The 27,619-nt window shown below is 39.8% G+C and overlaps 5 protein-coding genes across 15 annotated transcripts; 4 read left to right on the top strand and 1 right to left on the bottom strand.

Moving 5' to 3' along the window:
* Positions 1-1,369: 1,369 nt before the first annotated feature.
* Positions 1,370-2,514, bottom strand: LOC108057315 (malate dehydrogenase, mitochondrial). Its single transcript, XM_017141516.3, has one exon. The coding sequence runs from the start codon at positions 2,444-2,446 to the stop codon at positions 1,394-1,396; it is 1,053 nt and encodes a 350-aa protein (XP_016997005.2). The 5' UTR covers positions 2,447-2,514; the 3' UTR covers positions 1,370-1,393.
* A 4,679-nt stretch (positions 2,515-7,193) lies between these two features.
* Positions 7,194-7,664, top strand: LOC108057303 (E3 ubiquitin-protein ligase RFWD3-like). The gene has a single exon (XM_017141503.3). The coding sequence runs from the start codon at positions 7,194-7,196 to the stop codon at positions 7,662-7,664; it is 471 nt and encodes a 156-aa protein (XP_016996992.3).
* Positions 7,665-8,050: 386 nt separating this feature from the next.
* Positions 8,051-17,744, top strand: LOC108057306 (putative odorant receptor 69a). Of its 7 annotated transcripts, none has more exons than XM_070215115.1 (4): positions 14,790-15,924; positions 16,243-17,238; positions 17,377-17,532; positions 17,593-17,742. In XM_070215115.1, exons 1-4 carry the CDS (start codon positions 14,950-14,952, stop codon positions 17,641-17,643), a joined length of 2,178 nt encoding a protein of 725 aa, XP_070071216.1. In that variant the 5' UTR covers positions 14,790-14,949; the 3' UTR covers positions 17,644-17,742. The 7 variants fall into 7 exon arrangements, with proteins under 7 accessions (XP_070071220.1, XP_070071221.1, XP_070071218.1 ...); XM_070215116.1 differs by having other exon boundaries at positions 15,792-15,924; positions 16,187-17,238; XM_070215119.1 differs by lacking the exons at positions 14,790-15,924; positions 16,243-17,238 and adding an exon at positions 8,051-9,056.
* On the top strand, positions 12,315-13,610 carry LOC123003428 (putative odorant receptor 69a). Of its 2 annotated transcripts, none has more exons than XM_070215122.1 (2): positions 12,315-13,409; positions 13,473-13,610. In XM_070215122.1, the coding sequence occupies exons 1-2, from the start codon at positions 12,945-12,947 to the stop codon at positions 13,479-13,481; spliced, it is 474 nt and encodes a 157-aa protein (XP_070071223.1). In that variant the 5' UTR covers positions 12,315-12,944; the 3' UTR covers positions 13,482-13,610. The 2 variants fall into 2 exon arrangements, with proteins under 2 accessions (XP_070071223.1, XP_070071222.1); XM_070215121.1 differs by having other exon boundaries at positions 13,459-13,564.
* Positions 17,745-24,416: 6,672 nt separating the features above from the next.
* Positions 24,417-26,401, top strand: LOC108057317 (uncharacterized). Of its 4 annotated transcripts, none has more exons than XM_017141518.3 (2): positions 24,417-25,130; positions 25,260-25,486. In XM_017141518.3, exons 1-2 carry the CDS (start codon positions 24,459-24,461, stop codon positions 25,335-25,337), a joined length of 750 nt encoding a protein of 249 aa, XP_016997007.3. In that variant the 5' UTR covers positions 24,417-24,458; the 3' UTR covers positions 25,338-25,486. The 4 variants fall into 4 exon arrangements, with proteins under 4 accessions (XP_016997007.3, XP_070071563.1, XP_070071564.1 ...); XM_070215462.1 differs by having other exon boundaries at positions 24,417-25,143; positions 25,277-25,417; XM_070215463.1 differs by having other exon boundaries at positions 24,417-25,143; positions 25,260-25,387.
* The last annotated feature ends 1,218 nt before the right edge of the window (positions 26,402-27,619 follow it).

Here is a 27,619-nt window from a genome sequence, read left to right as displayed (position 1 = left end):
TTTGGTGAAAGGTTTAAGGAGTTCGCTGTACTGAAACTTTAACTTCAAAGCTGCTTGCTTTCATAGTTTGTATTTTTTGAAGACACACTAAGTGTTTATTTTTTCTCAAAAAATATATTTAAATATCCACTTGAGCTTGTAAAGTATTTTTAATCAAACAGCAACCCATTTTAACACCAATTATATTAATTAAAACATGAAAGCTCGAGTAGTAAATCGTGGGCCTTTGTGGCGGCGATGACAAAATAATAACATCGGTCATGCCATAACAAAGGCGACGACAAATCCAATTACATAATAAGCCTTTTAAGGACTTACAAGCCGAGAAACGTAAAGTTTTCATGTCGACACAAACTGCCGACTCAGAGACACTTTTCGGCAAGACTCCTAAGCCACTGAACCTCCTGCAAACCGACACACCCAAAAGATGTCGGGACTCGAATTCAATTAATGTAATTTAGTTGAACATGGTAACTAATTTGGCCACCTTTGGCTGGATGGAAAATAAAATTGCGACTAATTAGGTAATGAATGATCCAGATCCCGGAATTCCGAGAGGAGGTTTAGAGGCAAACTTTCCAAAGGTTTAGTCAGCTCTAACCCTTTGCCAAACTACTTAGGACCAACAAGGAAGTAAACCACGTCCATCAACTTAAATATTAAAGTGTAAGACTCGCATAAGTCAAGCAGTGCAAATGTACAAATCTCGAGGCATAAATCACAATTTCTTTGCCATTAAGACGAGACCGCAAAGATTTGCGGCTCCGCTGAGTTTGCCGATGGCAAGGGAATCTGCCGCCGTTTGGTGCCGAAACCCAGCTGTGTCTGTGGCTTTGACTGCCGGCTCACGACATTTAGCCAGAAAAAAGTTACAAACTTAGGGCTGCCTTAACTTACCAGCTTAATGGCCATAAAGCTTGTAGGCAGATAATAGAGCATAAAAATGATTTTTAAACTAAATAAAAATACCTAAATGAAAAATAAATAAATCACTTAATAATCAAAATCATTTGAAATAAAAAATATTTAATAATATCTTTTATAAGGGCTAGTACTCAACCCAACAAAAAGTCGTCCAAAACAAAAACTTCATATGAAACAAAATTTGTTTACGTTGTTTTTCATATGAAGTTTTTTGTTTTGGACGACTTTTTGTTGGGTTGAGTACTATGCCTAAACCACAATTTCTAATCAAAATAATAATTTAATATACAATGAATCAATATTCAAAATCGTTTAAAATAAAATATATATTTATTTTTTATTGACCGTAATTAATATTCAAAATTACTAAAAATAAAAAATATTTAATACATATTCAATAATAATTACCCCATCTTTTATTAACCATAATCAACAATCAAAATCGCTTGAAATAAAAAACATTTAATAATTAACAACAGTTGATCATTTCCTCGCCCAACTTGAGGCCCTTCGCGATGCTCTCCTTCAGGATCGGCAGCATGCACTCCAGTGCCTGCTTCTCCGCATCGTCCATCTCGGGCAGTCCGATATTCTCCTTGATGCCCTGGGGTCCCAGGATCAGTGGGGTGGCAAAGAACTTGGCATCGGTAACATCGGACTCCACATAGGCGCACTCCACAATGCACTGGTCATCGTCGCCCGTTCCCTTGATTCCCTTGATCAGTGAGTTCACAAAGTTGGAGGCGGCGTAGGCCATCGATAGGGTGGCCGATCCCTGGCCACCCTTGGCATTGACCACCTCGGTGCCGGCCTCCTGGACGCGATGGATGAGAGCCTCGCGCTCCTCGTCGGTGCCCTTGTAGGCGGGATCACATTGCGACAGGATGGGCAGGATGGTGCGACCCGTGTGGCCACCGATGACTGGCAAATACACAGACTGCGGGTCCACATTGAGGATATCGCCCACAAAGGCCTTGGCCCGCACCACATCGAGACTGGTGACTCCGAACAGTCGATTCGGATCGTAGGTTCCCTTCGCCTTGAGGATCGTGGCCACGATCGGCACTATCACATTGATGGGATTCGTGATGAAGGCCAGCAGGGCGCCGGGACAAGCGGCGCTGGCCGCATGGGCCACCTCGCAGGCCACGCTGGCATTGACGCCCACCAAATCCTCCCGCTTCATGCCCGGCTTGCGGGGCATCCCGGCCGGCACCACCACTATATCCGCCTTGTCCAGAGCCTTCTTCATCCCATCCTTGCCCTCGAAGGCGCAGACAGTGGCCCGGGTGTTGATATGCGACAGATCCGCCGCCACTCCTGCCGTATTCCTCAGATCGTTCAGGGTCAGTGTGGAGATGTGCGGATTTTGCTTGAGCAGCAGGGCCAACGGCTGTCCAATGCCACCCACCGCACCCACGACGGCGACCTTGAGGCCGCGCCTGTAGTCACCGCATCCAAAGCGAAAGGCCTTGACGGAAGGCTCTCTGGTCCAATGGGCCAGCAATCGAAGGGTTAACATTTTACAATTTTTATACTAACTGATTGGAATTCGAGTGGTTAGCCATGTACCCAAAGGGGAATTAAAAGGCCAAGAAAATGTGATCTACCTTCTGTTGTGCTTTTATAATTTTTAAACAATTTTTGTTACGAATAAAAAATTTTTCAAACATTCTTGTGAGTCTTAAAAAAGTTCAATTGTAAAGTAAAATGCTTGTGTACCAATACCGTTGGGTAAATAAGTTATGTATTTATTTATTGAATACATTTTTATTAGTATCATACTATTTAACTTATATTTATAAAAAGAGGAAAATATTCAGGATTAAATTCCTTGAATTTTTGAATTAAAAAACGCAGTTTGTTAGCCGATTCATACAAATTTTCAGTTTATTAACTCATTAAAATCCCGCAAAAAATTAAATAAAAAAGAAACATGCATTTTTTAAACAGGTTTATGAAAATTTTATTAATAACTTAACAAACTATATTAAATCAAATTAATATGAAACATTCTTTATTGAATTTTTTAAAATTCAGCAAATTAATGTGCTAATTAAATTTTTTAACGCTACAAGTATAATACTTATAATTTATTGCGCTATCGCTTATAATTTATTGCGCTATCGCTTCAACTAAGTAGTATTTTCTGTGAAAATGTCAAAAGTCAGATTTTCCTTGTCACATTAATGTCATTGGGAACAAAATGTTTTTACTTGGAGGTCTTAAATCACCGATTAAAATAGTACCATGGCGCCTTTTTGTGCGCACCTTAAAGGTGGCCGTGGTGGGCGCCGGCGGAGGAATTGGGCAACCGCTATCGGTGCTCATCCGTCGCTGTCCTGGAATCGATGAGCTAGCTCAGAGACAGAGAGGCTTTGGACACGCTGCTACCCATTCTACGTCAAAATGCCGAGGAGGGGATTGATTTTGCCAAGAAATCTTGAAATGAGAAATTACTTTCACCTATCCCAGCGGCTTTACCATGAAGGTAAAAATATTGTATACTTTAATATCTGAAAATAAATGGGATATATATTTTATTCCAAGCAAATAAATCTCGAAAAATATATAACTAATTTTAAAATCATATTCTACTAAATGAAAAAAATATATACGATTTATTTGTTGGTTAAATTTTTTTTCTAGTTAAGATAAATGCTATTTACCTTTGAAAAAGCAACTGGGAAAATCATTTCATCCAGGCAGCTGGTCAGCTTTTCGTTGCTTTGAGGCAGTCTAGAGTCTAGACAATGGAGAAAAATTAATCCTGAGTTTTGTCATTGGCAACCGAGCGAGTGAAGGGATAAGTTTACTTGAACATTTCCGAAAGCGGAGGGGGATCTTTAAATTCATTTGGTTTTATTTCTGTTTAAATGGCCGCAAATAAATTGCGGCCAAAATATTTCTGTGGGCCAGCGTATATCGTCTGGCAGTAAATTACATTTGCACTGAGACGCTCTCAGCCCGACCTGCTAACAAATTGCTTGGCCATCTTTGTACACCCCATCCCATCCCCTGAAACATCCTTCCTATATGTGGCCCCCAAAAGTAGGCAGCAATTTTCTTCACTTTATTTCACACTCGCCCCGTAAAAACGAAAAACACATTGGGTGTGTCCATTTTATCTTTTTGTCCCCCACCTACCCCACCCCAAAACCGAAAAAAGAAAGTGGGTGGCGTTGGCCTAAAACTTTCTTGCGACCCAGTTTCACTTTCACCCGGAGTTCAGTTCACCTGGCCAAGTTTTTGGTTTCAGCGAGCATGTGTGTGTGTGAGTAATTTCACTATTGCGGCTGCATTTGTTGCTGCCACCCATTCTGACAACAAGATAAATTAGGCTCAGGCTGTTCAGACAGCATGTTGGCCAGAAAATGTATTTCCGAATAACAAAACATGGGCCCAAAAGAAAGGTGTCCCAGCTAAGTGGCTTTCCAAGTCATTATGTTGCTAAATTAAATGGCATCAAAAGATTCGACTCTGAAAATGGAAAAATTGTCTTTTAAATTTCTATTCAAAGGAATGCTATATTAAATATATTTTTCAGCCATCCTTTATGTTCCGTTTTTCCCTGTTTTGCTTTCCCAAAACGCTTTTCTTTTCTTTAACTGCCTCATAAATTTTCGCTTTCTGGCCTCCGGGCAATTTGTTGGCATTTTGTGGTCATATATTTCATATGCAACACTTTCCGTTAACTAATTGCAGGAAAAATCTAAGCCACATCAGCAAACAATTTTCGGCCCAACTACTTTACCGACTTTCCCGCAGCTCTCTCTTATTTCGAATCTGCTTTCTATTTATTTGGACACAAACTTTTTGTGGGTCATGGCGAGTGTTTACCTGAGCCTCGCAAAACTTTATTTATTAGCCAAAGTCATTTGGTCCCGAGACTTGAGTCCTCTTCCGCTGTTGATCTTTCTGGGGCATATTAAAAAAGTTGCCAAGTGGCAGAATCATAATACTAGAACTGGGTTTTTTATTGGTGAGATCGGTCGGCTTTTAGTTTTACCCACTTCTATTAAAAGCAGCCATCGATAAATGTTCCATTTCCTTATTTATAATTAAAGGCTGTATTTTTCGCCACTTCTTTAACACATGCTCCTCTCTCACAAAGATTTATAAGTCACATCCCCTTTTTTGGCAAATTGCGAACCCAAAATACGAATCTGAGCGGACCCGCTTATCAAAACAAATAAATTCCTCGGGCTAAATGTGCTCATTTATCTTAATTTAGCAGTTTAGAATGCCAGGCGAGTTGAACAATAATTTTTCACACTATTTTCATAGATCCTTGTCAAAATAGGATAGCGCCTCAGGCAGCCGGAAGTCCGAGCAGCTGGTCCAAAGCTGCCCGGAGCGTTTAATTTCCATGGAGCTGCACATAAATTTACCAGTTGGCTGTAATTTCTGGCTGGGATTCGAGATTGGGAAGGAGAACGCAACTCCGCAAACCTTTTTGCGGGAGTAAACAAGTTGCAGCTTGGAATTCGCTTTCGATGCGAATTTATGGCCATTGCCCTCACCTTTGGCCAGCGTTTGTTTTCCTTTCTTTTTGCTGGGGTAATTTATTTCTCGGGCGGCCAAAACAAACACGTTAATTTCGCAAATTAGCAGCATGTGTTGTATGCCCCTCACCGGCGCTTAATTAGTTTAAAAGGCCCGCCGGGCGGATCGATAAGTCCAACAGTTGCGAGTTGTCTGAGTTGGATGGCCCCATAACTTTGCTATACTTTTGCACTTGTCAGCTTGTCCAGGACGAAGGAGATGAATTGGAGCGGCGGCCACTGCCAAGATTCTGCCAGGAGTCGATGTAGTGGCCCTTGGCTCGTGGATCTCCATAAATTCCTGGCCAGAAAGGCGCTGGCTGCCAAAACTATTACTCACACTCCTCCTCCGCCAAACGGCGACGACGGACGGATAATTCAAATTGTCCATTACGCGCAGCTGCCGCTCGATTTGAGTCCTTTGGCAATTGGCCGGGCACTCGGGCGGGACTGCGAGTCCTGCCAACTTTTCCGCCTTTGTTTGTCTTCATAAATTTTACTTTCAAAGGGAAAGCTGAATTTCAACCGAATTTAAGTCAGTTCGTGGCAATTCGGCGGCTAATTGCGAATCAACAGAAGCTCGATTAAAAAGAAACGCCCGGGCCAATCAATAAAAACAATTGAAAAGCAATCAGAGTTTAATTACCGCAACAAAACGCTGATGAGACGTCGACAGTAAACAGAAAATCCCGCACGAGGAGCGAAATCACCAAACCATAAATCAATAGCAAACAAAAACGCCGAGCAGCATATATCCTTGGATATCCTGGGGGCACGGAGCATATGAGGCGCAACCAAGTAGACCGCAGAATAAAGGCAACAATAAAAGCTGGCAATAGGACGGAATCGTAAAAGAGCGGGGGCCACGAGGATGGCCATAAACAAAGAAGTAAACAAGCGGCAAGTACAATACACATGCTCAAACATGCAGGCACATGTACGTCTGTACATAAAAATGTCTCCTTGGGTGGACTTCCGCCGGAAATGGAGTGCAGAACGAGCAGCACTTGTCTGCTGATATCAGCAGCAGCGATAGACGAGCGCATAAAAGCCTGCTAACCAGCTCAAAGGCATCATCATTACGAGCTTGACACGAATATAAAATGAATAAATAAACAAATGATGTGCCAGCTGAATACAAAGCTGGGAAATATTTCCTTAAAATGTGTCAAGGATGTAAGAATGCCTTTTGTTTAATTTCTGATTAGCCTATTGATTTATCTGTTATGTTTTAGACATTACTAAAGAAATGATTGAAAAACAAGCAAATAAATGTTTTTAAATCGGAATGATTGATTTTATTTGAGTTTCGTAGAATTACGATAAATTCATGAGTAAATTTAAACCAAAATCCAAAATAAAAGTAGTCGAGGTTACACTTAGGCCCGTTTTCTAGTCCGTTTGCTAAATTTAAAGTAGGGTTAAAACCTTAAAATCGTATGGAAGATCAGACTTTTAAACTTACTTTAAATTTAACAGGCGGACGGGAAAATTGTGCTCAAATTTTCTGTTAAATATTTAGCATTCTAGCATTAGTAGAAAATACTAAAAAAATACCAAATAAAAAGTTGCAGGGTTTTTTATCAACACTATAATATCACTGGGCCCTAAAAAACTATTACTCCCTGACAAATACTTCTGACAAAGTATACATTCGACTTGTACTCCCGACATATAACTTGTCAGAAAAATCCAGTTGACAGTCGTGTATTGTTACAAGCCAAAATGGATGAAAAACAACTTTTGAAGATGCTGAAGAGGGATATTATCGCTGAAGTCGAAGTGGAGAGGGCACAGAACGCACCGAAGCTTGAGCTGATCAACGAAAAACTTCAACAGGAAATGCTGCGCAAGGAAGTGCATACGATGAGGACCAAGAACGAGGAGATGCGCCAGAAGTTGGCCCTGCAGGATAGGGATCTAAAACCCTTCATCGATATGGAAAAGCGGAAGCTGTTGGACAAACTGGACGAGATAGCAGATGAAAACAAATGTTGCCTCTGCGCGCTGAAGTTTGAGACGGGAGGCAGCCATCGCCGAGTTATTTTAAAATGCGGACACATTTTTGGACAGAACTGTATTTGTACCTATTTGAAAGCGGACAAAAAGTGCCCCGTCTGCGATTCTCTGGCTTACTTATGCGATCCTCGTGTTATTATAACTGGTGAAATTCTTTACACACCCCTTTCGAATTGAGGATAAAAATGAATAAAAATAAATAAAGATTACATCATCATTACGAGCTTGATACGAATATAAAAGGAAAAAAGAAACGAATGATGTGGCTACTGAATACAAAACGTGCCAAAGATTTCAAAGAGCCCTTGTTTAATTTCTGATTAGCCTATTGGTTTATCTGATAAATAAAGTAATGATTGACAAATAAGCAAATTAATTTATGAAAATTGAAATTTTTGATTTTATTTGATAAATTCATGAGTAAATTTAATCAAAAATACTAAATAAAAGTAGTCGACCTTACACTAAACTGTCATCACTGATTGCTCAAGCAGCTGTTGGCTTTTCCCAAGGATTCATTTAATATTGCTCAATTAGGACCTGAAATGCAGTGTACCAAATACCAGTTCCAATTCAGTCATAATCGAAATCAGGATGCAGTTGCACGACTATATGAAGTATATAGACAGGGGTTGCTGGATGGCGCTCATACCACGATATCAGTGGACAGGACGGCCCACTGATAGGAAACCATATACGTGGAAAAGAAAGGCTCTGCTTGTACTGGGAATCATTTGTTCAATCTACCAGATTTTTGGAGTGATAATCTACTGGTATCGAAATGGACGAAAGGCAGAGGATACGGCCACTTTTGTGACGGAAATATCGGAAATGTGCGGCTCTCTTATGCTAACAGTTGTGGGATTCGCCAATATTTATTCACTCATTAAGAACCGCTCGGAAATCGAAGAAATGTTCAAGGAACTCCAGGAGATATATCCGAGATCCGGGGACAGGCACTATAAGAGCCAGCACTACTACGATATGGCCATGGTGATAATGAAAATTGAGTTCTGGTTCTACATGGTTTTCTACGTGTACTACAATAGTGCCCCTCTGATGCTGCTGCTTTGGGAGAATCTGCAGGAGGATCCAGAGCTGAGTTTTAAGACCCAGACCAACACTTGGTTTCCCTGGAAGGTCCATGGATCTGCGATTGGCTTTGGACTGGCCATACTCAGCATAACCATGGCCTCGTTTGTGGGCGTGGGATTTAGTATAGCCACCCAGAATATAGTCTGCATATTTGCCTTTCAACTGAAATTGCACTACGACGGAATGGCCAGTCAGTTGGTAGCACTCGATTCTCGTCGGCCCGGGGCAAATCAGGAGTTGAGGAAACTGATTGCCTACCATTCGCGCGTTCTTAGGATCGGCGACCAGTTCAATGAGATCCTGAACTTTGTTTTCGGTAGCAGCCTAGTTGGTTCCACAATCGCTATTTGCATGACCAGCGTGGCCGTCCTTCTACTCGACTTGGCCTCCGCCTTCAAGTACATCAGTGGTCTGATTGCCTTCGTCCTCTACCACTTTGTCATCTGCTACATGGGAACTGCGGTCACTTATGCAGTAAGTTCTAGTACTAAGAAATAGCCCTAAGATATTCGTAAGACAGCTGCACTTAATGGTAAGCGGAACAGTTGTCTGTTCTCAGGTTCTCTACTATAGCTGCTTAAAAATTACCCAATTAGTTCTGCTATGGTGATGTAAAAAAAGTGATAGGTCTTTGATGCATTATCAAGCCTCTTACAGTTTTGCACAGAATGCCGTTGATTCAATATATGAAGTATTTAGACCGGGCCTGTACGATAGGCTTTGCACCTCGCTTTCAATGGATTGGAGGGCCAACCGATAGAGATCAACAAACAATGATCTGTAAAATTATCTTCAAACTTGCCGTCGTTTTGTTGGTCTACCAGGTTTTCGGTATAATTACCTATTGGTTCCTGACTGGTTGGACCGAAAAGGACACCGTTAAGTTCATTACAGAAGTGTCAGAAATGTGCGGCTCACTTATGTTAATCATTGTGGCATGCACCAATGTATACGGCAACACAAAGAACCGTCCCAATATTCAGGAGCTTTTCGCTGAACTTCAGGCGATATATCCGAAGCCAAAAGATAATCACTTTCGGACCCAGCACTACCAAAATGTCGCGCTCTTTACCATGAAGTGTCAGTACATATTATACGTATTCTTTTATATGTACTACAATGGAGCACCACTTTTACTGCTTCTGTGGGAGTTTCTAATGGATAAGCAGAACATGAGTTATAGAACGCAAACAAACATGTGGTTTCCTTGGAAGGTACATGGTTCACCAATTGGATTCGGAGTAGCTATTCTGGCACAAGCTCTTGACTCTCTTGTGGGCGTTGCCTTTGCTGTAAAAACCCTGAATATTATTACCATATCTTTGTTCCAACTAAAACTACACTTTGACGCCTTGGCAAGTCAGCTACTTCATCTGGATTCTCGCCATCCTGGATCCTATCGAAAACTGAAGAATCTAATAGCCTACCACTGTCGTATCCTCGAGATTGGGGAGCTAGTCAATGAAATCCTGAACTACAATTTCCTGAGCAGTCTAATTGGATCCACAATTGCCATTTGTATGACGAGTGTTGCCATCCTGCTACTCGACGTGGCCTCTGCATTTAAATACATCAGTGGCCTGGTAGCATTCGCTCTCTACCACTTCTTCATCTGCTACATGGGAACTACGGTCGCCTATGCTGTAAGTTGTAATCCTTATAATAACTAGTGAGAATGCTATAGTCGAGTGATCCGGCTAGTTATCCCTTTAAGCGTAGGTAATACTCTACTTATAAGCTTAAGATATGCACTCCTCTAAACGGTAAGCGGAACAGTTGTCTGTTCTCAGGTTCTCTAATATAGCTGCTTAAAAATTACCCAATTAGACCTGCAGGCTGACGTATAAAAGACTTGGTACTTCTATACATTATCAAGTCTCGCCCAGTTTTGAACAGAATGCCGTTGGTTGACTATATGAAGTACTTAGACCGGACCTGTAAGATAGGACTGGCACCGTGCTTTCAATGGATCGGAGGACCAAAAGACAGGCCCCAGCAGACGACGATCAGTAAAAATCTCTTCTCACTTGCGGTCATTTCATTGGTCTACCAGTTGTTTGGTATAGTTACTTATGGGTTCCTGTTGGTTCAGACGGAAAAGGACACGGTTAGGTTCGTAACAGGACTTTCTGAAGTGTGCGGTTCTCTTATGTTAATCTGTGTGGCGTGCTCCAATGTTTGGGGACTCACGAAGAACCGTCCCTATATTGAGGAGGTGTTTGCTGAACTTCAGGTGATGTATCCCAAACCAAAGGATAAATACTATCGCTCCCAGCACTATCGAGATGTGGCTCTCTTCACCATGAAGTGTCAGTACATACTGTACATCATCTTTTATATGTACTACAATGGTGCGCCACTTTTACTGCTTCTGTGGGAGTATCTGATGGATAGGCAGAACATGAGCTACAGGATGCAAACCAACATGTGGTTCCCTTGGAAGGTCCACGGCTCACCAATTGGATTCGGTGTAGCTATTCTTTCTCAGGCCCTTGCCTCGGTTATAGGCGTTGGCTTTTCTCTGAAATCATTGAACATAATCTGCATATTTACGTTCCAACTGAAACTTCACTGTGACGCCTTGGCAAGCAAGCTAGTAAGTCTGGACGCTCGACATCCTAAATCCTATCGGAAATTAAAAACTTTGATCGTCTATCACTGTCGTATTCTCGCAATTGCGGGGCGAGTCAATCAAATTTTAAACTCCTACTTTCTGAACAGTCTAATTTTTTCCACAATTGCCATTTGCATGACAAGTGTTGCCATCCTGCTACTTGACTTTGTCTCTGCTTTTAAGTACATTAGTGGTCTGATTGCATTCGTCCTCTATCACTTCGTCATCTGCTACATGGGATCCGCGGTCACTTCAGCGGTAAGTAAGCCTCTTTTTATGGTTCTATTATAATAATAATATGTTCATATTTTGGAATATATTTTTGGTCAGTGGCGGATCTAGGATTTTGTTGTGGGGGGTGATATCAGAACAATTTTTCTTGCATTTTGTTGTTATATTTTTGCTGTAACTTAGCCAAAAATGGTCTTACACCAAAAATTCAAACTGTTTTGAACAGATAACAAAATAATAAATAGATCCATGACACTTTCCGTGTGATTTTGAAAAAATAAAATTTTTCCCAATTTTTACATTTTTTATAAGGGGTTACATCATAATTTTTTCCAAAAAATAGCAAAAAAATAAAATGTCCAGGTTTAAATGCCAATTGATTGGAAATTTAATAACGAGTTCAGAAAGGTATGACAATCCATATTTGGGTCAATATTTCCGTTCTGTCCGCCAAAAAAACTGTTTTTTTTTGGAAATTCGGGATTTTAGTTTTTGGCAATAATATGAATTTTTTATTTTTGTTTTTTTACTGTAACTTGGCCAAAAATGGTCTTACATAAAAAATACATACTGCTTTAAACAGAAACCAAAATAATAATTAAATCCATGACACTTTCCTTGTGATTTTAAGAATATAAAATTTTCGCCAATTTTCATTATTTTGTGTTGTGCATACTTTTTGAATAGCAAAATTCCTTTCATTTTTTCACCTGAGTGTGTTGTGATATATTACCCATAACACACCCCGTGGATCCGCGCATGTTTATGGTATAAATACTGTGAGCCCCTGTCGAAAAAACCCTCTTTTAAGTATTTAGAAGTAAAGTTTATCTACCTAATATTTTCTTTGCCCAACTAATGACCCATCACTGTTGTACACAATACCATGTAATATGGTTAATCAAAAGCAGTTGTCTGTTCCCAAGGCCTCGTTCAAAGCTGATTAAAAATGATTCAATTAAATCCTGCCACCTGCTGTATAAAAGTCCGAATATTTCGCTGCCTTATCGAGTCACTTGCCGTTTAGAACAGGATGCAGTTCCACGATTATACAAAGTATTTGGACCTGGCCTTTTGTATGGCCATGGTTCCGCGTTTTCAATGGAATGGTCGGACTGCAAAAAGATTTCCATATTCGAAGGCCAGAAAAGTGTTCTTTATTTCCGCAGTTATTTTGCTAGCTTATCAGAATGTCGGACTGCTGTTATTTTGGCACCTGGCGAGGGAAAAATCTGAAGACATGTTGAGTTTCGTGGCTGGAATCTCAGAGTTGACTGGAACTCTGATGCTCACCGCTTTTGCTCTCTGCAATGTGGGTGCCATTACGTACTATCGTCCTCAGATTGAGGCGGTACTTAAAACCTTCGAGGATCTCTACCCAAAGACTACGGATGAACACTATCGCTGCCAGCACTATTACGATTTGGCCAAAGGCCTAATGAAAGTGGAGTGTACCTATTATTTGGCATATAACATGTACTTCAGCTCCCCTTTTGGGACTCCTCTGCGAATATCTTATGGATGGAAAGGAACTGAGCTACCGATTACAGATAGACACCTGGTTTCCCTGGGAAGTCCAAGGTTCGGCATTTGGATACGGTACAGCTTATCTCTGCATATATATCCCTTCGATTGTTGGCGTGGCATTCGCCATGATTACTCAGAATATAATATGCTTATTTACCTACCAATTGAAACTACATTTTGACGCTCTATCCGATAAATTACTCACCTTGGACTCTCGCCATCCCGCCGCCAATGAGCAGTTGATTAAGTTGGTCGACTACCACTGCAGGATTTTGCAGCTCGGCGAAGAAGTCAATGGAACATTGAACATCTTCTTTTTGGCCAGCTCGGTATTTTCCACTATTGCCATTTGCATGTCGAGTGTGGGATCTGCCTTCAAGTACGCAAATAGCCTAGTTGCCTTCGTCTTATACAACTTTATTATATGCTTCCTGGGCACTGAGGTCACTTTTGCGGTAAGTTAGGGAATATTATATACTATACTATATGGTATATTAAAAGCAGTTGCCTGTTCTCAGGAACTCTAATATAGAATAACTCAATTAGGGCCTGCAGTCCGTCGTATAAGGGCCTGCATATTGCGCAATGGATTCAGTCACGGTTTAGAGCGGGATGGAATTTCAAGACTATTTCGAGTATTTAGACAGAAGCTGTCGTTTTGCAATGGTGCCGCGATTTAAGTGGAGTGGGCGGCCGGAGGAGAATGATAACCACCCGGTGTTCAGAAGGTCCTTTTACTTGCTGGGCACCTTTTGCCTGGGCTACCAGTCTATTGGTGTAATGACCCATTGGCTGCTGTTTGATAGGAAGGCCCAGGATACCCAAAGTTTTGTGGCCGGAATCTCGGAGGCTACTGGAGCACTGATGCTTGTGGCTGTGGGATTTTACAACATATGTGCCCTTTCGCATCATCGCACGGAGATCGAGTTGCTGCTTACGGACCTAATGGAACTTTATCCAAGACCCAGAGAACGACTCTATCGCCGGGAGCACTTCCACAGTTTGGCCAATGGCTTGATGAAATTCGAGTTTATATACTTCTGGATGTTCGCCCTGTACTACAACGGTGCACCACTGGTGGGTTTACTGTACGAGCATCTGATGGACGGAGTGGAGATGAGCTACAAGACCCAGATAAACACCTGGTATCCCTGGAGGGTCCATGGATCGGCAATAGGATATGGCCTGGGTCACTTTGCCACCTGCATCGCCTCGATTGAGGGCGTGGCCTTCTCTTTGGGCACTCACAATATTATCAGCATATTCACCTATCAGTTGAATTTGCACTTTGATGCCATAGCCAATCAATTAGCGGAACTCGACTCCCGTCATCCCGATGCCAATCGGGAGTTGAGAAGGCTAATCGCTTATCACAGTCACGTTCTTCGGATTGCCGATCAGTTTAACGAAATAATGAACTTTTCCTTCCTTGGCGGCCTGCTATTTTCCACAATCGCTCTTTGTATGACCAGTGTGGCAATTTTACTGCTCGATTTGGTTTCGGCCATCAAATGCGTCAATGGTCTAGTTGCCTTTATTGTTTACAATTTCGTCATCTGCTTCTTGGGCACTGAGTTCACTATGGGGGTAAGTTAAGGTTCTAAAATAATTTTTACTTATCGAAAAATACTAAAAATCAATTTCTAAAATTATCAAATTAATCATAACGACCAAAAAACCACAAAAATCTATTTAAATTATTTATTTTATTTTAAATTTATAAAGGAGAATTATATAATAATATTTTCTAAGTAACTTTTTGGACTTCATTGCCCATTTTTCAAGAAAACCAAACAGGTAATTAAAAATTTAAAGAAGTCACAAATTACCCAGACCTTCAGTCACTTCCCATTATGCATTTTGGATCACAAGAATTTCCAAAAGACTCTATTAACCATTGGAAACAGTTGCACGTTCTCACCGTGAATTATCCCACCAATTATACTAACTCAACAAAGAAGACGGTTGCGTAATCCAGTAATAATTCAGTACGTGATGCAGTTAGAGGACTTTATGCGGTACCAGGACCTTGTGTGCCAAGCGGCCCAACTTCCCAGATTCGATTGGAATGGCAGAAGATCTTTGAAGAACAATCGGAATTTAGCGAAACGCATGATCTTTTGGTTCGGAGCGGTGAATCTGGTATATCACAATTTCGGATGCATTATGTACGCTTATTACGCTGATAGAAGTACAAAGGATCCCATGGATTACATAGCAGAATTGGCATCTGTGGGCGCAATGCTTGGATTTACCATTGTGGGGACTCTTAATCTGTGGAAGCTATGGACGCTTAAACCAAATATTGAGAAATTAATAGATGACTTCGAGGAGCTGTTTCAGATCACCAAACGAAGGCCATATCGCTCCCATCACTATTACGAATCGTACACGCGTTTCATAAGGAATCTGCTTATTTTCTTTACCCTCACCATTGCCTACTACAATGCACTACCTATTATTCTCATGACCCGAGAACTGCTGACGGAGTCGCAGAAGTTGAGCTATCGCCTGCAGAGCAGCACCTGGTATCCCTGGCAGTTCCAGGGATCTATTCCTGGATTTCTCGTGGCAGTCGTCTGTCAGGGCTTTTCGTGCCAAGTCAACTTGTGCGTCCTCATTTTTAGCCAGTTTCTGGTTAGCTTCTTTGGCATCCAGCTGGAAATTCACTTCGATGGCTTGGCCCGGCAGCTGGAGGCCATCGATGCAAGACATCCCAATGCCAAGGATCAGATGAAATCTCTCATCAGATACCAAAAGGAAATTTTTAATATGGCGGACAGGGTCAATGAAATCTTCAACTTTACGTTTTTCATTAGCCTCTCGATATCCGTTACTTGTACGAGTTCTTTGGCCTTCTCCGTTACCATGTTTGACTTGGGCCCCGCCCTAAAACACACGTTCGGTCTGTTAATATTCCTCATATATAATTTTTGCATGTGCCGCAATGGAACGCATTTAATTTTTGCGGTAAGTTTTTAATAATATTTAAAACAAATAGTGTGCCAACTTTATATCATTAACAACAAGCTCTTAAAAACACGATTGATTTCATTTAATCGATTAAAGGATAAACCATTAGTATATGTCTTAAATACTTTGTTCCTTGTACGTAGTCCACTTCTCTTTAAAGATTTAAAGGGGACTTAAAGCCGTAATTTTCCTTGCATGGGAACTCACAGAAATTTATAATTGCCATAATAATCCAATTAAAGCAGTTGCATGTTCTCAGGACATCATCGCTGGTGGGCTGATTGCCTAATATTCGCAAAATGGATTTTTTACCAGTTTATAGTGGCCCCTACAACGATGCAGTACGAGGACTTTATGCATTATGTTGAAATAGCCTGTCGATGGGCTCTGATGCCAAGATTTGAATGGAGGGGCAGGCAGTCACCGAGAGTCAAGGAAACATGGCTAAAGAAAATAGTTTTTATTGCCGCAGCCATTAACCTGAGCTTCTACAATATTTCTTTCGCCGCCTACGCCTATTTACTCGATCCGAAAACTACAGATCCCTTGATATATGCTGGAAAGATTTCCGAGGCTCTTAGTATGCTGGGATTTGTCGTATTGGGAACGCTCAACATGTTTGCGCTTTTAATCCTCAGACCTCAGATTGAGGATGTACTGGCTGAACTCCAGGATCTGTTTAACCAAAAATTACAGGATAACTATGCGATGGGATATCGCCTTAAGAAATCGACACGTTTGATGAGAAACTGCACTATATTATTTGCATTTTGTAATGCCTACTACAACGCAACGCCACTTATAACGATGGCTTACGAAATGCTAGCCGACTCAAAGCGAATCTGCTATGAAACACAAAACGAGACCTGGTACCCTTGGAAAATAAACGATTCGATTCTTTCATTCTGCGCCTCTTATATAAGTCAGGCCTTCTCTTCAATTATAAATCTAGGCACCATAGTAACTGACCAGTTATTGGTTCACGTCTGCACCATCCAACTAGAAATTCACTTCGATGGATTATCCGATAAACTGGAAAACTTAGACGCCAAAGATATAAGATCCAAAGAAAAACTCATAAACCTCATTTCTTACCATCAGAGACTTATAGATTTGGCAGGCAGCATTAATGGCATCTTTAACTTTACCTTTTTAATTAGTTTAACTACTTCCACGATTGCCGTCTGCTCGATGGCCTACAATTTGACCATGTTCGATATGATGAGAGCTCTTAAATATACGGTGGGACTTCTCTTATTTATGATCTATACTTTTTCCTTGTGTCACAATGGTACTCTGCTATCTTTGGCGGTGAGTGGTTAGAAAAGGGGAATTATAGAAAAGGATTATGGGTTTTTTACAAAAGTGTATTATAATATTTGATTAACTTTATATAATGTTGTAGGTATAAAAATTGGATTTTAATGGCATTTCTTTCTTTTTTTACAGAGTGACAAAGTATTGCCAGCTGCCTTTTATAACAATTGGTATGAGGGTGATCTGGCTTATCGAAAGATGCTGCTAATCTTGATGATGCGTGCTACGAAGCCCTATATTTGGAGAACCTACAAGCTGGCACCTGTATCAATCACCACCTATATGGCAGTGAGTTTTATGTAATAAAAGTACTGTTGGTTTAAATTAAATTAATTCACTTTCTTACAGACCTTAAAGTTTTCGTATCAAATGTTTACCTGCGTGCGCTCCTTAAAATAAAAAGGAAAAGTGCTTTAAAGAAGGTTTTAATTCTTACAAAAAAAATTTTTATCAAAATATCAAAACCAAAAAAATAGTAGAAATTTGTAGATTGCCTATCACTTACTTTTCTCTGCTTAAAATCAATAATTGTTATTTTCAAAATATGTATTCAAAATAAAATTAAGCTGAAAACAGCATACGACTTTTATAAATATCAGTGCCTTCATTTTTTATTTTTAAATTTAATTTTAATTTTAATTTTATTGTTTTCCTATCCTAGCACAACAAGCGTGAAACTTATTTTTACTGCACTAGTCACTATGAACATTAAATCTTAAATTAATTACATTAATCAAAATCTATTACAAATACAGTTACAAGTTATTATTTTATTATTTTATTATGCCTTTTACTATTATATTTTATTTAACTACTTTTGTTTTATGTGAGTGTGTTAAAGTGTTGTTTAAGTTTAACACTAAATTTTAATGTGCCAGTAATGGTTTTTAAGGAATGCGGCAAAGAGTTCCAAATTTTTATGGCATATACAAGAAATTGTTTCTCCGAGCTTGCAAGTTTTGTTCTAATGCTTATTATATTGTTCGTCCTTTGTGAGGACGTAAATCGAATCATGTCATACAAGTAATCAGGTTGCCTGGAATTAATAATTTTATGAAGAAGAACTAATATTTTTAGGTCAATCCAGCTGTCAATATTCAAGTCAAAGATTTTTTTGGCGCCTTCAGTAACATGGTCATTCCTACCCAATTGGTATATGTATCTGGCTATATTATTAAATGTCACTTTTATTTTATGTCGACTTGCTACATCACAGGTACCAAAAACTTCAACTCCATAGAAAAGAGTCGGTATAACTAAAGTTTTAGCAAGTAATAACCGCATAGAAGTAGGCAGAAAAGTTTGTGTCGCATGTAATTGTCGCAACAATCCATATGTTTTTCCTGTGGCTGCTCTGACATGATCATTCCATGACAGGGTTTTGTTGAACAATATGCCCAGGTTATTTGCTTTCTCAACAAAGTCCAATTCTACATCTCCTATTCTAAGCTTTTGAAAATCATTTGTGTTTATATTTTTCTTGTAGATGACCAAGCACTTTGATTTCTTAGGATTTAAGCTCAAGCCATTCTTTGTAGCCCAGTTATCAACGTTAAACAAACAAATATTAGACAAATTGATACATTCATTAACTAAACTCAATGGTCGACTAACATATAATTGAACATCATCCGCATACATATGTACGTTACACATAGACAATTCATCAATAGATCATTAATATACATTGAAAACAATAATGGCCCTAATACCGATCCCTGAGGAACACCAAACATGACAAACATTTTTTTTGGCCCGAGGCTAATTAAAAATTCTTTAAATTCGTGAGAAAGCCCAAAGAGTTGACCCATTAACTTTTTCGCACTCGCTGCACAACAATGCAAAACAAAGGAAGCCCCGGAACAAGGCAATTTTAGACAGCATGAAAGACAGAAACCACGGGCTATATGTTGAAATATGGAGGGATTTTTGAAAGGAAGCCAACTGAGTGCCCGCTTCAGTGCTTTTCTGGCTGGAACTAAGCAAACTTATTAAAGCCAGACAAAGGTTGTCAGGGTGGCGGGTTTCGGGGGGAGCATCCAGGTTTTCATTTGCGAAATGCAGGAGCGTAAAATTAAGTTCTTTGCAAGAATTGCCGGAATTATGTACAAGTCACCTGGCCTGTCCCTTCGCCCATCGTTCGTCATATGCTGGGGCTGAGTGGCTGTGATGGGTGTGATTATCACGTCGTTATCCTGGATCAGTGGCAACGCCGTTGCCATCGCATTTTCCACACCTCCTCTCCGGCTCGTTCTGCGTCTTGGTGCTCGGACCCTTGTCCTTGTTTTATATAATAACATTTTAATTCCCTTAATACACGATACGCTGCCCGCAAAGCCAAACAAACTGAATTCCCGCCCAGGAGTTGTAGCTGTTGTCCTGTTTTTGCTTGCTTTTTTGGCTCGCCTCTCAAGTTGGCCAAGAATTTTGCTGTTTTTTCGGTTAGTTCGTTTGTGCGTGCAAATCATTAATCATGAGCAGCGCATATTTATTGTTCTGCTTTCGATGACAGCTTTTTGCTGGCCATGGATTTTGCACGTTCCATTTAATGCCTGCTCTTGCCCCGATTAAAGATTTAATATTTAAAATGCTGAGCGGAAAAATGCTTGTTTATTACAGTTATTGAAACTTTCAAAAGTGTTTGATCAGTCAGTTTTAATAATGCCTATTAAAATATACAATTAACTGCTTTATTTTTATGGCAACGACTTTAACAGACTTTAAATATCTTTGGAATTTGCCATCAAAGCTTTTCTTCTCTAAAAATCCTTTTTTTTTTAAATAAGCCATCGACTTTTAGTCCCTGGCTATCAGCATCTATTTTCGAACCAGTGATTATATGGGCTAATTGCAATCGGGCGTCTTTAGTTGTGCTAAGCCCTTCCAGCTGACAGCTCACAAAAGCACGTTTGGCAGTTAATTGAGTCATCAGCTTAGACAACAGCCGGGGTGGCCATATGAAAAAGATTGTGAATTGCCCAATCATGTGGAAGTGACTGCCAAGACCTTTAAAGTACACACGTCCCAGTGGCCAGGACAATGGCCAAAGGACTGGAGAAATCTGGCCGGAGGTGCCTAGCCACCCACCCAAACACAGAATCGACAGTCTATAAAAATGGACTAGGCCGGAGGAAGCAGAAGACAACTGCAGGATCATCATTGCAGGCATTTGCTCGTTGTTTACCCTGGGCTCGGGACCCACTTGCCCAGTCGCAGTCCGAGTCCTCTGACCATAGCCTTGATAAGTTTTTAGCAAACAAAGGCGGCTCGTTACAGCAACATGGGTCTTGGGAATTGGTCGGGCGAACCAAAAAACAAACCGAACGGAGCCAAACTGGGCTGAGCTGAGCTGCGATGTGCATTTAAAATTGCACACACAAAACATGAAAATTCCCACAGCCCTGCTGCCAGAGTCAAAACCACAAAATGTACTCAAACAACATGTCTCAATTTCGTAGCTAAACTTGCCCCATTCGCCGGGGGTCGAGGAATTGGGGGCTGTGGTCCCGGCCGAATCACCCCAAATGGTAATTGAAAATGTTATGTGAGATTGGTGGGGGGATAGGGATAGCGATATTGTGGTCCACAGAAACGGCAGGACATAATTGGCTTTGGTTTGGAACCGTTTAAAAGTTATAGACTAGATTGTAACAATCTTGTCTTGAGGCTGTTTTGGGCAAATGCTCCGTTAAATTTTACAGTGGGAAGTTTCAAACGGTATTGTTTCAAATGGATAAACTTTTTATCCTTTTTAAATCCTCTAAAAACGAGTCCTCTTTAAGGTTTAATTTTCTTCAAAAAAAAAACCTCCTACCATAAATTAATTTTCAATATTCCTTTGGCCCCTTCTAAGGGAACCACTTTCAAAAGCTAGTCCGTTGTCCATCAATTACTTAGCCTTATCTGCTGGGGCCATATGGTGTCACCCCAACTTGCGGCCGAGGGGGCACAAAAAATGTAATAACAACGGGATGGCGAAATTTTTACACACAATTTAGACACATTTCCGCACGTAGTCGGAAAAGAGCCTAAGCTCCATGTGCTACTACCAAAAAAGCAAGCTGGAAAACAAAAGCCAAAGCAAAGCGAAAAGGAAAAACCGCCACTGCGGAAAGCGTCCAGAAATGCGACTGAGGGGAAATAATGTTGGTCGGTTTTCAAGCACAGAAAATAAGTTCTTAAAATAAGAAATGCCCTCTCTTTAACCTTTATCCATGAACCTAAAAAAAACAAATAATTATTTTAAAATTTATTGTAAAGTATATTTGAAAAGATTGCATATTAATGCTTATTATGATGAAAAATTATTTGATTTTTGTTTTATTTAAGTGTATTTGAAGCTCTGTATTATCCCATAAAACTCGAGGTAATGTGCTGGTTTTATTTTAGCCGGGACCTACTTGAAATAACGCTGCCACTTGCCCCCAAAAAATCTGTTAGCATTTGTGTCTATTAAGCGCGAGCAATAAACTTCATAAATTCCACAAATTAGAATGATTAAATTTCATGTCCATGTAATTTCTAGCCAGCAGACGTGCCCACTTTGCTTTTGGGTAATCAAATTTTTCACCGCCTGCCGACAAAATTAATGGAAAGTGATTTGGCAAAAGGCTAGGTCAACACCTTTGATCTGCTGGCTAAACGCAAATACAACGTCCTGTCATCGGCGGATTTAATCTATCAATTGAATAATTTTTGTCAATCTATCTTGACGGGGTAATCAGGTTCGAAAAATCGCCTATTTTACAAACACAAACAGTAGATATTACAGTCGAACTTCCGTAACTCAAACCACATACTCCACCAAAAGTATTTGAGATATTAATTAAATTTAAATTATATTTATTTCTCTGTTGATAATAAAACTAGATCGACTTACAGCGGCTTCAAGATAAAAAAGTTTGTATGAATTTTATAAATAAATAAAGGAAGAATTTTTAACAATTATTTTATCAAAGTTGTTGCTGTAATTTATATTACAAATCCTTTTAATGTAAGTGATGAGGACTGTGTATTTATCCAATATACCATGCGGCAATTGTCGTTTGTTCGGAAGCGACACAAATTGGTCATATGATGTCCGGCGATAATTATTGTCAATTTATTGAATGCTCATTATTGAAATATCACTCATACGCCACAGAGGCATGCTAATAAACCCATTGAAACGAACGTTCGATGTCCGCACCGAACTTTTAGAGCCGCAACCGCAACGCAGTTGCAACATTTGCATGTGAGCGAAAGATAAATGTTGCTGCATACAGCTGCGGTCATAATAATATGTGTTATTGAGCTGTCTGTTACGGTAATCCGAAGACCACTTATTTTGTCAAATTAAATAAATGTATAAATATTATTATTAAAGCCAATCTATGTATTATAATTTAAAAATGTGAATTTAAATCATTGGTTATAAATAACAAAACTAATTTCAATAATTAGAACACACATTTTTATTTACACTTTAAAAGGTAAAAATATTTGTAATTCAATGAGACGATTTAAATTTTTTAAAATCATTAAACAAAGCAACTTATTTTTTATAGTAAAGATAAAATCGGATGAGCTTAAATAAAAATAGCATTGCCAGCTGAATTTTGTACTTATTTTGTAACATTCATAAGTGATATTGCTATTATTTTTACCGCAATGTAAATAGTGCTGTATCAGTAGTGAGTGTCAGGTCGTGTCTATGTTGCTGCGGACAGGATGACCGCGCAATCACGATGACGATGCCACCTATTTCCAATTACCGATGATGCTGAGCGAGCACCAACGACACATCGATTCGCCGACCTAGCCACCTACCCACCCATCAACCCACCAAACCACCGCCAACCACCCACCAACCCACCGTGGCGGCCATGATTGATTGCAACAAAACCAGATTTTGGTTGCTGTCATTTAAGAGCCGACTAACTTTCGAGCTGGCCGACACCCAAATCGATCCCTTATCGTTTATCGCTGCTCTCTCGACTACGCCGTATGTTTAATGCAGGCTATAATTTTAATTGCGCCCCGGCTGCATTTTTAATTAAACGCAAAATTAAAAATTGATTGCTTTTTGACGCCATAACTTACAGGGCGATAATGCCCCCTGATGCCACGATCCCCGGCTTTGGTATCTGTGTGGCACACTTTCGCAGCATTTAATATTATAAAATTTAAATCGAGAAGAGAGCCTTGCCAAAAAGGAATGCAAGTGGCTACGACGAGTATATGAAATTTGCATTTGCGTGGCACATGCAATGTGCGGATAAAGTTTGGCTATTTCGAGCTGGTTGTGTACTTTTTTCGAGTCCTGCCAGCCGGAAGTAAAAGGTTTTAAGCGGAAGTGCGCAGAGTTGCAGCGACATATTGTGTTTTCGTATATGTGTGTGTGTTTGTAATTATATGCCGGGGTCTGCTAAATGTTGCACAGACATGCAAAGCGACTCTTAGCTAGCTGCTAGTTTGTTTTCTGAACGAGGTTAAATGGGGTTTAGGGAAATATTTGAAACAGTTTCGGTTCTTCAAAATTTGATAAACACCATTCGGGCCATAAAGATTGTTCTGGAAGAAAAATGCTTTGTGCGCGAGCTTTTTTTAAATATATTTTTTATATAAATGCAAGATTGATTGCGTTTGAATAGCTGATTAAATTAAGCATGCAAAAATGGTGATTTACATAAAGGTTTTGTTGTTCGGCTTACTTGCATTTATTACTCCCCATCGAATGACTATTAACATTAAAATGCAGCAACTCACCAATCGACCTTTTTGGTATTTAATTAATGCCATTATAATATGGCAAATTAATGAATTTTAATTCGATCGACCAGCAACCGCACGGCAGCATTTAGTGCGGGAAAATTGAATGCGAGGACATTGTCAATATGCCAACTGAATGCACTTGATTAATTTGTAAGAATTCTTTAGACTCGCCCATCAATATTAATGGCTTGACAATAAAATTATTAAAATATTCATAAATATATTTGCGAGCATGGGTAGCCACTTAATCAATTCAATTTTCATTAGTGCTGTCATTGTTGGTTTTTACACTTTAAACTGTTTAATTTTAATAATAAAAATATTAATTTACATATTAACACAATAATGAGCACTTAATCAATTTAAAATTGGTAGATTTCAAGTTTTCTGATTTTTTGGTCAGCGTAAGCTTTTTGAATATTATCAATAACCCGTGTCTTAAAGTATATATTTTTCACATCATGAATTTCTACAGACCAGTTGGACCAAGGTGCGTCAACACTAAGGATGAGTTCACACCATTTACGCCGGAATACATGTACGATGAGTGGAAGGAGCATATGCCACACCTGCGTTTCAGACACATGGTGCGTTTTAGGAAGGTGTCGTTGCTTAAAAAACTAAAGCTCGTCCTTGAGATGAACGTCGGTCCGCATGCCAATGTCATAGTCGGCGACTCGGTCTACAAGTGCCAAGTTCTGCAACTTCTCGCCTACAGCACGCTCTTTAAAGACAACGTCCAGCGGAAAGATTTGTTCATATTACCCGAAAATCTGATGAGCAATGAGTGCTTTGAAATGGTCTACGGCTGGATGATTAGTGATCAGATATATTGTCCCCGCAAACTGTTGCTGGATCTGTTAGTCGCTGCAGAGCATCTGCAGTGTCAGTCCTTGGCCGAGGTCGTTTATAAGTACCTGGACGACCAGAAGCACTACTCGGAACTGAAAGCCTTCGCCTGCTTTTTGGAGGCCCAGCGCAAGGATATGATCAAGATGGCCGATATGATGCTGTCCAGGGTGGGCAAGTCCTTCCTGGCTCTAGTGTGCATGAAAGAGTTTTGGAATATGGATATCAACTGCTTGCGCTATCTGCTCAGTTCAAATAACCTGGCTGTGCAATCCGAGATTGAGGTATGATGTTTAAGTAAGAACAAATTGCTAATTTGTAATTAAATTAAATTTTTTTATGTTCCCAAGTAGAAAAATATATTCCTAACCTATTCCTATTAACATTATTTTAAATACAACCTTTTTATCCAGTTTCGTTTGGCTTACAGGTTTTCTACTCAGCTCTGTACTGGCTACTGTCAAAGTTCCGGAGGCGCAAAGGGTACATAGAAAATGTTCTCAGCTTGGTAAGGTTTCAAATGATGCCACCCGGATTTCTTCTTCTTTGGGCGCAAAATCTGAAAAATTTGCAGCCAGAACTTGCTGACCACATATGCGTCTGCATTGGTAATGCAATGCTGAAACAAGAAGAACATCATGAGGGCAAATTTGTGCCAGAATTGCATGGAAGGGATAATCGCAACTGGGTTCGGGATTCCGAGTGTCCGTATGAATATATACTGGATAGAAACGGCTGCTACGAACTGACCGTTGAAGTATTCCTAAGGTATATGCGGCGTGTTCGGAAAACACCCGGTACATTTCACAATCGCTTAACTATAGCCAAAGACTATAAAGTCTTATCTGCCAGGAAAGATTATTGCGTATATGAACCTTTGAGTTTCGAAGAGGACTCCCGTTGTTCCTTGGAAACGAAAAATGATAATGATGGCTTTGTTTTCGAAGACTATTTGGATTTCTCTGATAGTGATATGAGCTCTGTTAATTCTAGTGAAGATACCTTAAGCAATTTTATGACCGATTCCGAAGAAGATAGCTCTTCAGAAGAAGATACGTATTTTCTCCAACATTTAAGTTCCGAAACGAGTTTCGTCGAGAATTCAGAAACTAATTTCGAAGCGGGTTTCGTAACGGCTTCAGAAACTTATTCCGAAACGAATTGCGAAAGTACTTATGAATCGGATTCTTCTCGGGATTCTTCACGAGATTCTTCTCAGGATTCCTCTGAGCATGCCCCACAGGACCCGTTCCAGGATTTCTTTCGGGGTTCCTCCCAAGAAAGCTGCGGTGATTCCGATGAACCTAGTCCATCTATCGCTGAATGCTTCTGCGCTGATTCTGAAACAGATTCCGCTAAAAGTTCCGAAGCATCTTCCAACCCAGATTGTAGAACAGATTCCAACACAGATTCTTCTGTAGATCTTTCATCCGAAAGCAATATTTATATACCCAACGTAAGCGATAGTTCCTCAGATTTTCAGCACGCAAGAATTAGTTCTATTGTTAGCCTATCGGATGATTCGTTGGAGTTCTTTTAAATAAAAACACATTTCCGCTTACATTTGTAGTCTTTTATTTAAGGGAGAATAGGTTAAGGTTCGCACTTCTCGAAACCGAAAATTCCTCCTTTTTTTTTTAGGAGGGCCAACGAGGAAGCACTTAAATTGGGCGTAACAAAATGTCTGACACGCCAATTATTTTGCTTTTTATATGGGACAGGCAGACAGACACTCTGACTACCGAATACTACTGCTTGTTGCTGTAACTACTCCTCCGGATCCTGCCATTTCTTCTGCTTCTGCTGTTCTGCGTGTTAGTTTTTATATGTGGGTGTCGGTGGCTCTCGGGAGTTGAGGGGTTGAGGGGTTAAGGGAAATTTTCTGCTGCTTGCTTTTTAAGTGGTTTTATTGTTCACTTGTTTGTACTGTTTGTAACAACTTCGTTACTTTATTTTCATTTGTATTTTCCTTTACATATTGGTTTAAAAGTCAGTGAGCCATGGCCAGCAACGAAGATGAGCTGCAATTTGCGATGCCAGATAGGTCAGCTTGTTGAGAAGTTGGTTGGGGTTTAACTGAAGTGAACTAATGATTGGCAATGCTTTAAAGTTAATAGAAGCAAACGAACTTCCTTTTACCTCTCGTTATTCACTTGATTGGATTTTTGACAAAGTTTTAATTAATTTTATTTGTTGATCTCGCTCATTGCCCAATCATAGCGTTGCAATCTATGCTGAGTTGCTGATGGAAAATATGAACCAAAACTCTGGTCTCTCCGGCTTTTTGTTTTGTAATGACAACCCAGCAATGCAAATTATTTGAAAACTTTTTAGACAAAGTTTTATTTTCGTGTATGTTATGAACGACAGGTTTTTATGGCCATGATTTGCTAATTACATTTTGTTTATTTGGTAATTGGAGTGCAGCCAAAGGGTTCATTAGCAGTGAGTGAAAAATTAAATGCCATGCAATTAGCCAGATATTTTTTGGATATCCTCGTATCTACGGATGCCATCATTACTGTCCAACAAGAAGGCAGTTTCAATTTGTTTTGTGGGCTTAGTGAAATGATTTATGGCTCATTTGCTGTCACATCGAATTCCTTAATAAAACTAATTGATATATGGCTGAATATTATTTCGGTAGGTAATAATTTCCGTTTTGGCAACTGCTAAAATATTGATAATTATTTGATTCCGGCGGGGAAGTACAGATTTATGTTTTACTATACTAGAATTCATCTTATATTTTGAAGAAGCTTGCATGTAAATA

This window comes from Drosophila takahashii, chromosome 3L (genome assembly GCF_030179915.1).
Source record: "Drosophila takahashii strain IR98-3 E-12201 chromosome 3L, DtakHiC1v2, whole genome shotgun sequence".
NCBI classification, from domain to species: Eukaryota; Metazoa; Arthropoda; class Insecta; order Diptera; family Drosophilidae; genus Drosophila; species Drosophila takahashii.
This window is presented reverse-complemented; position numbering and strand designations above follow the sequence as displayed.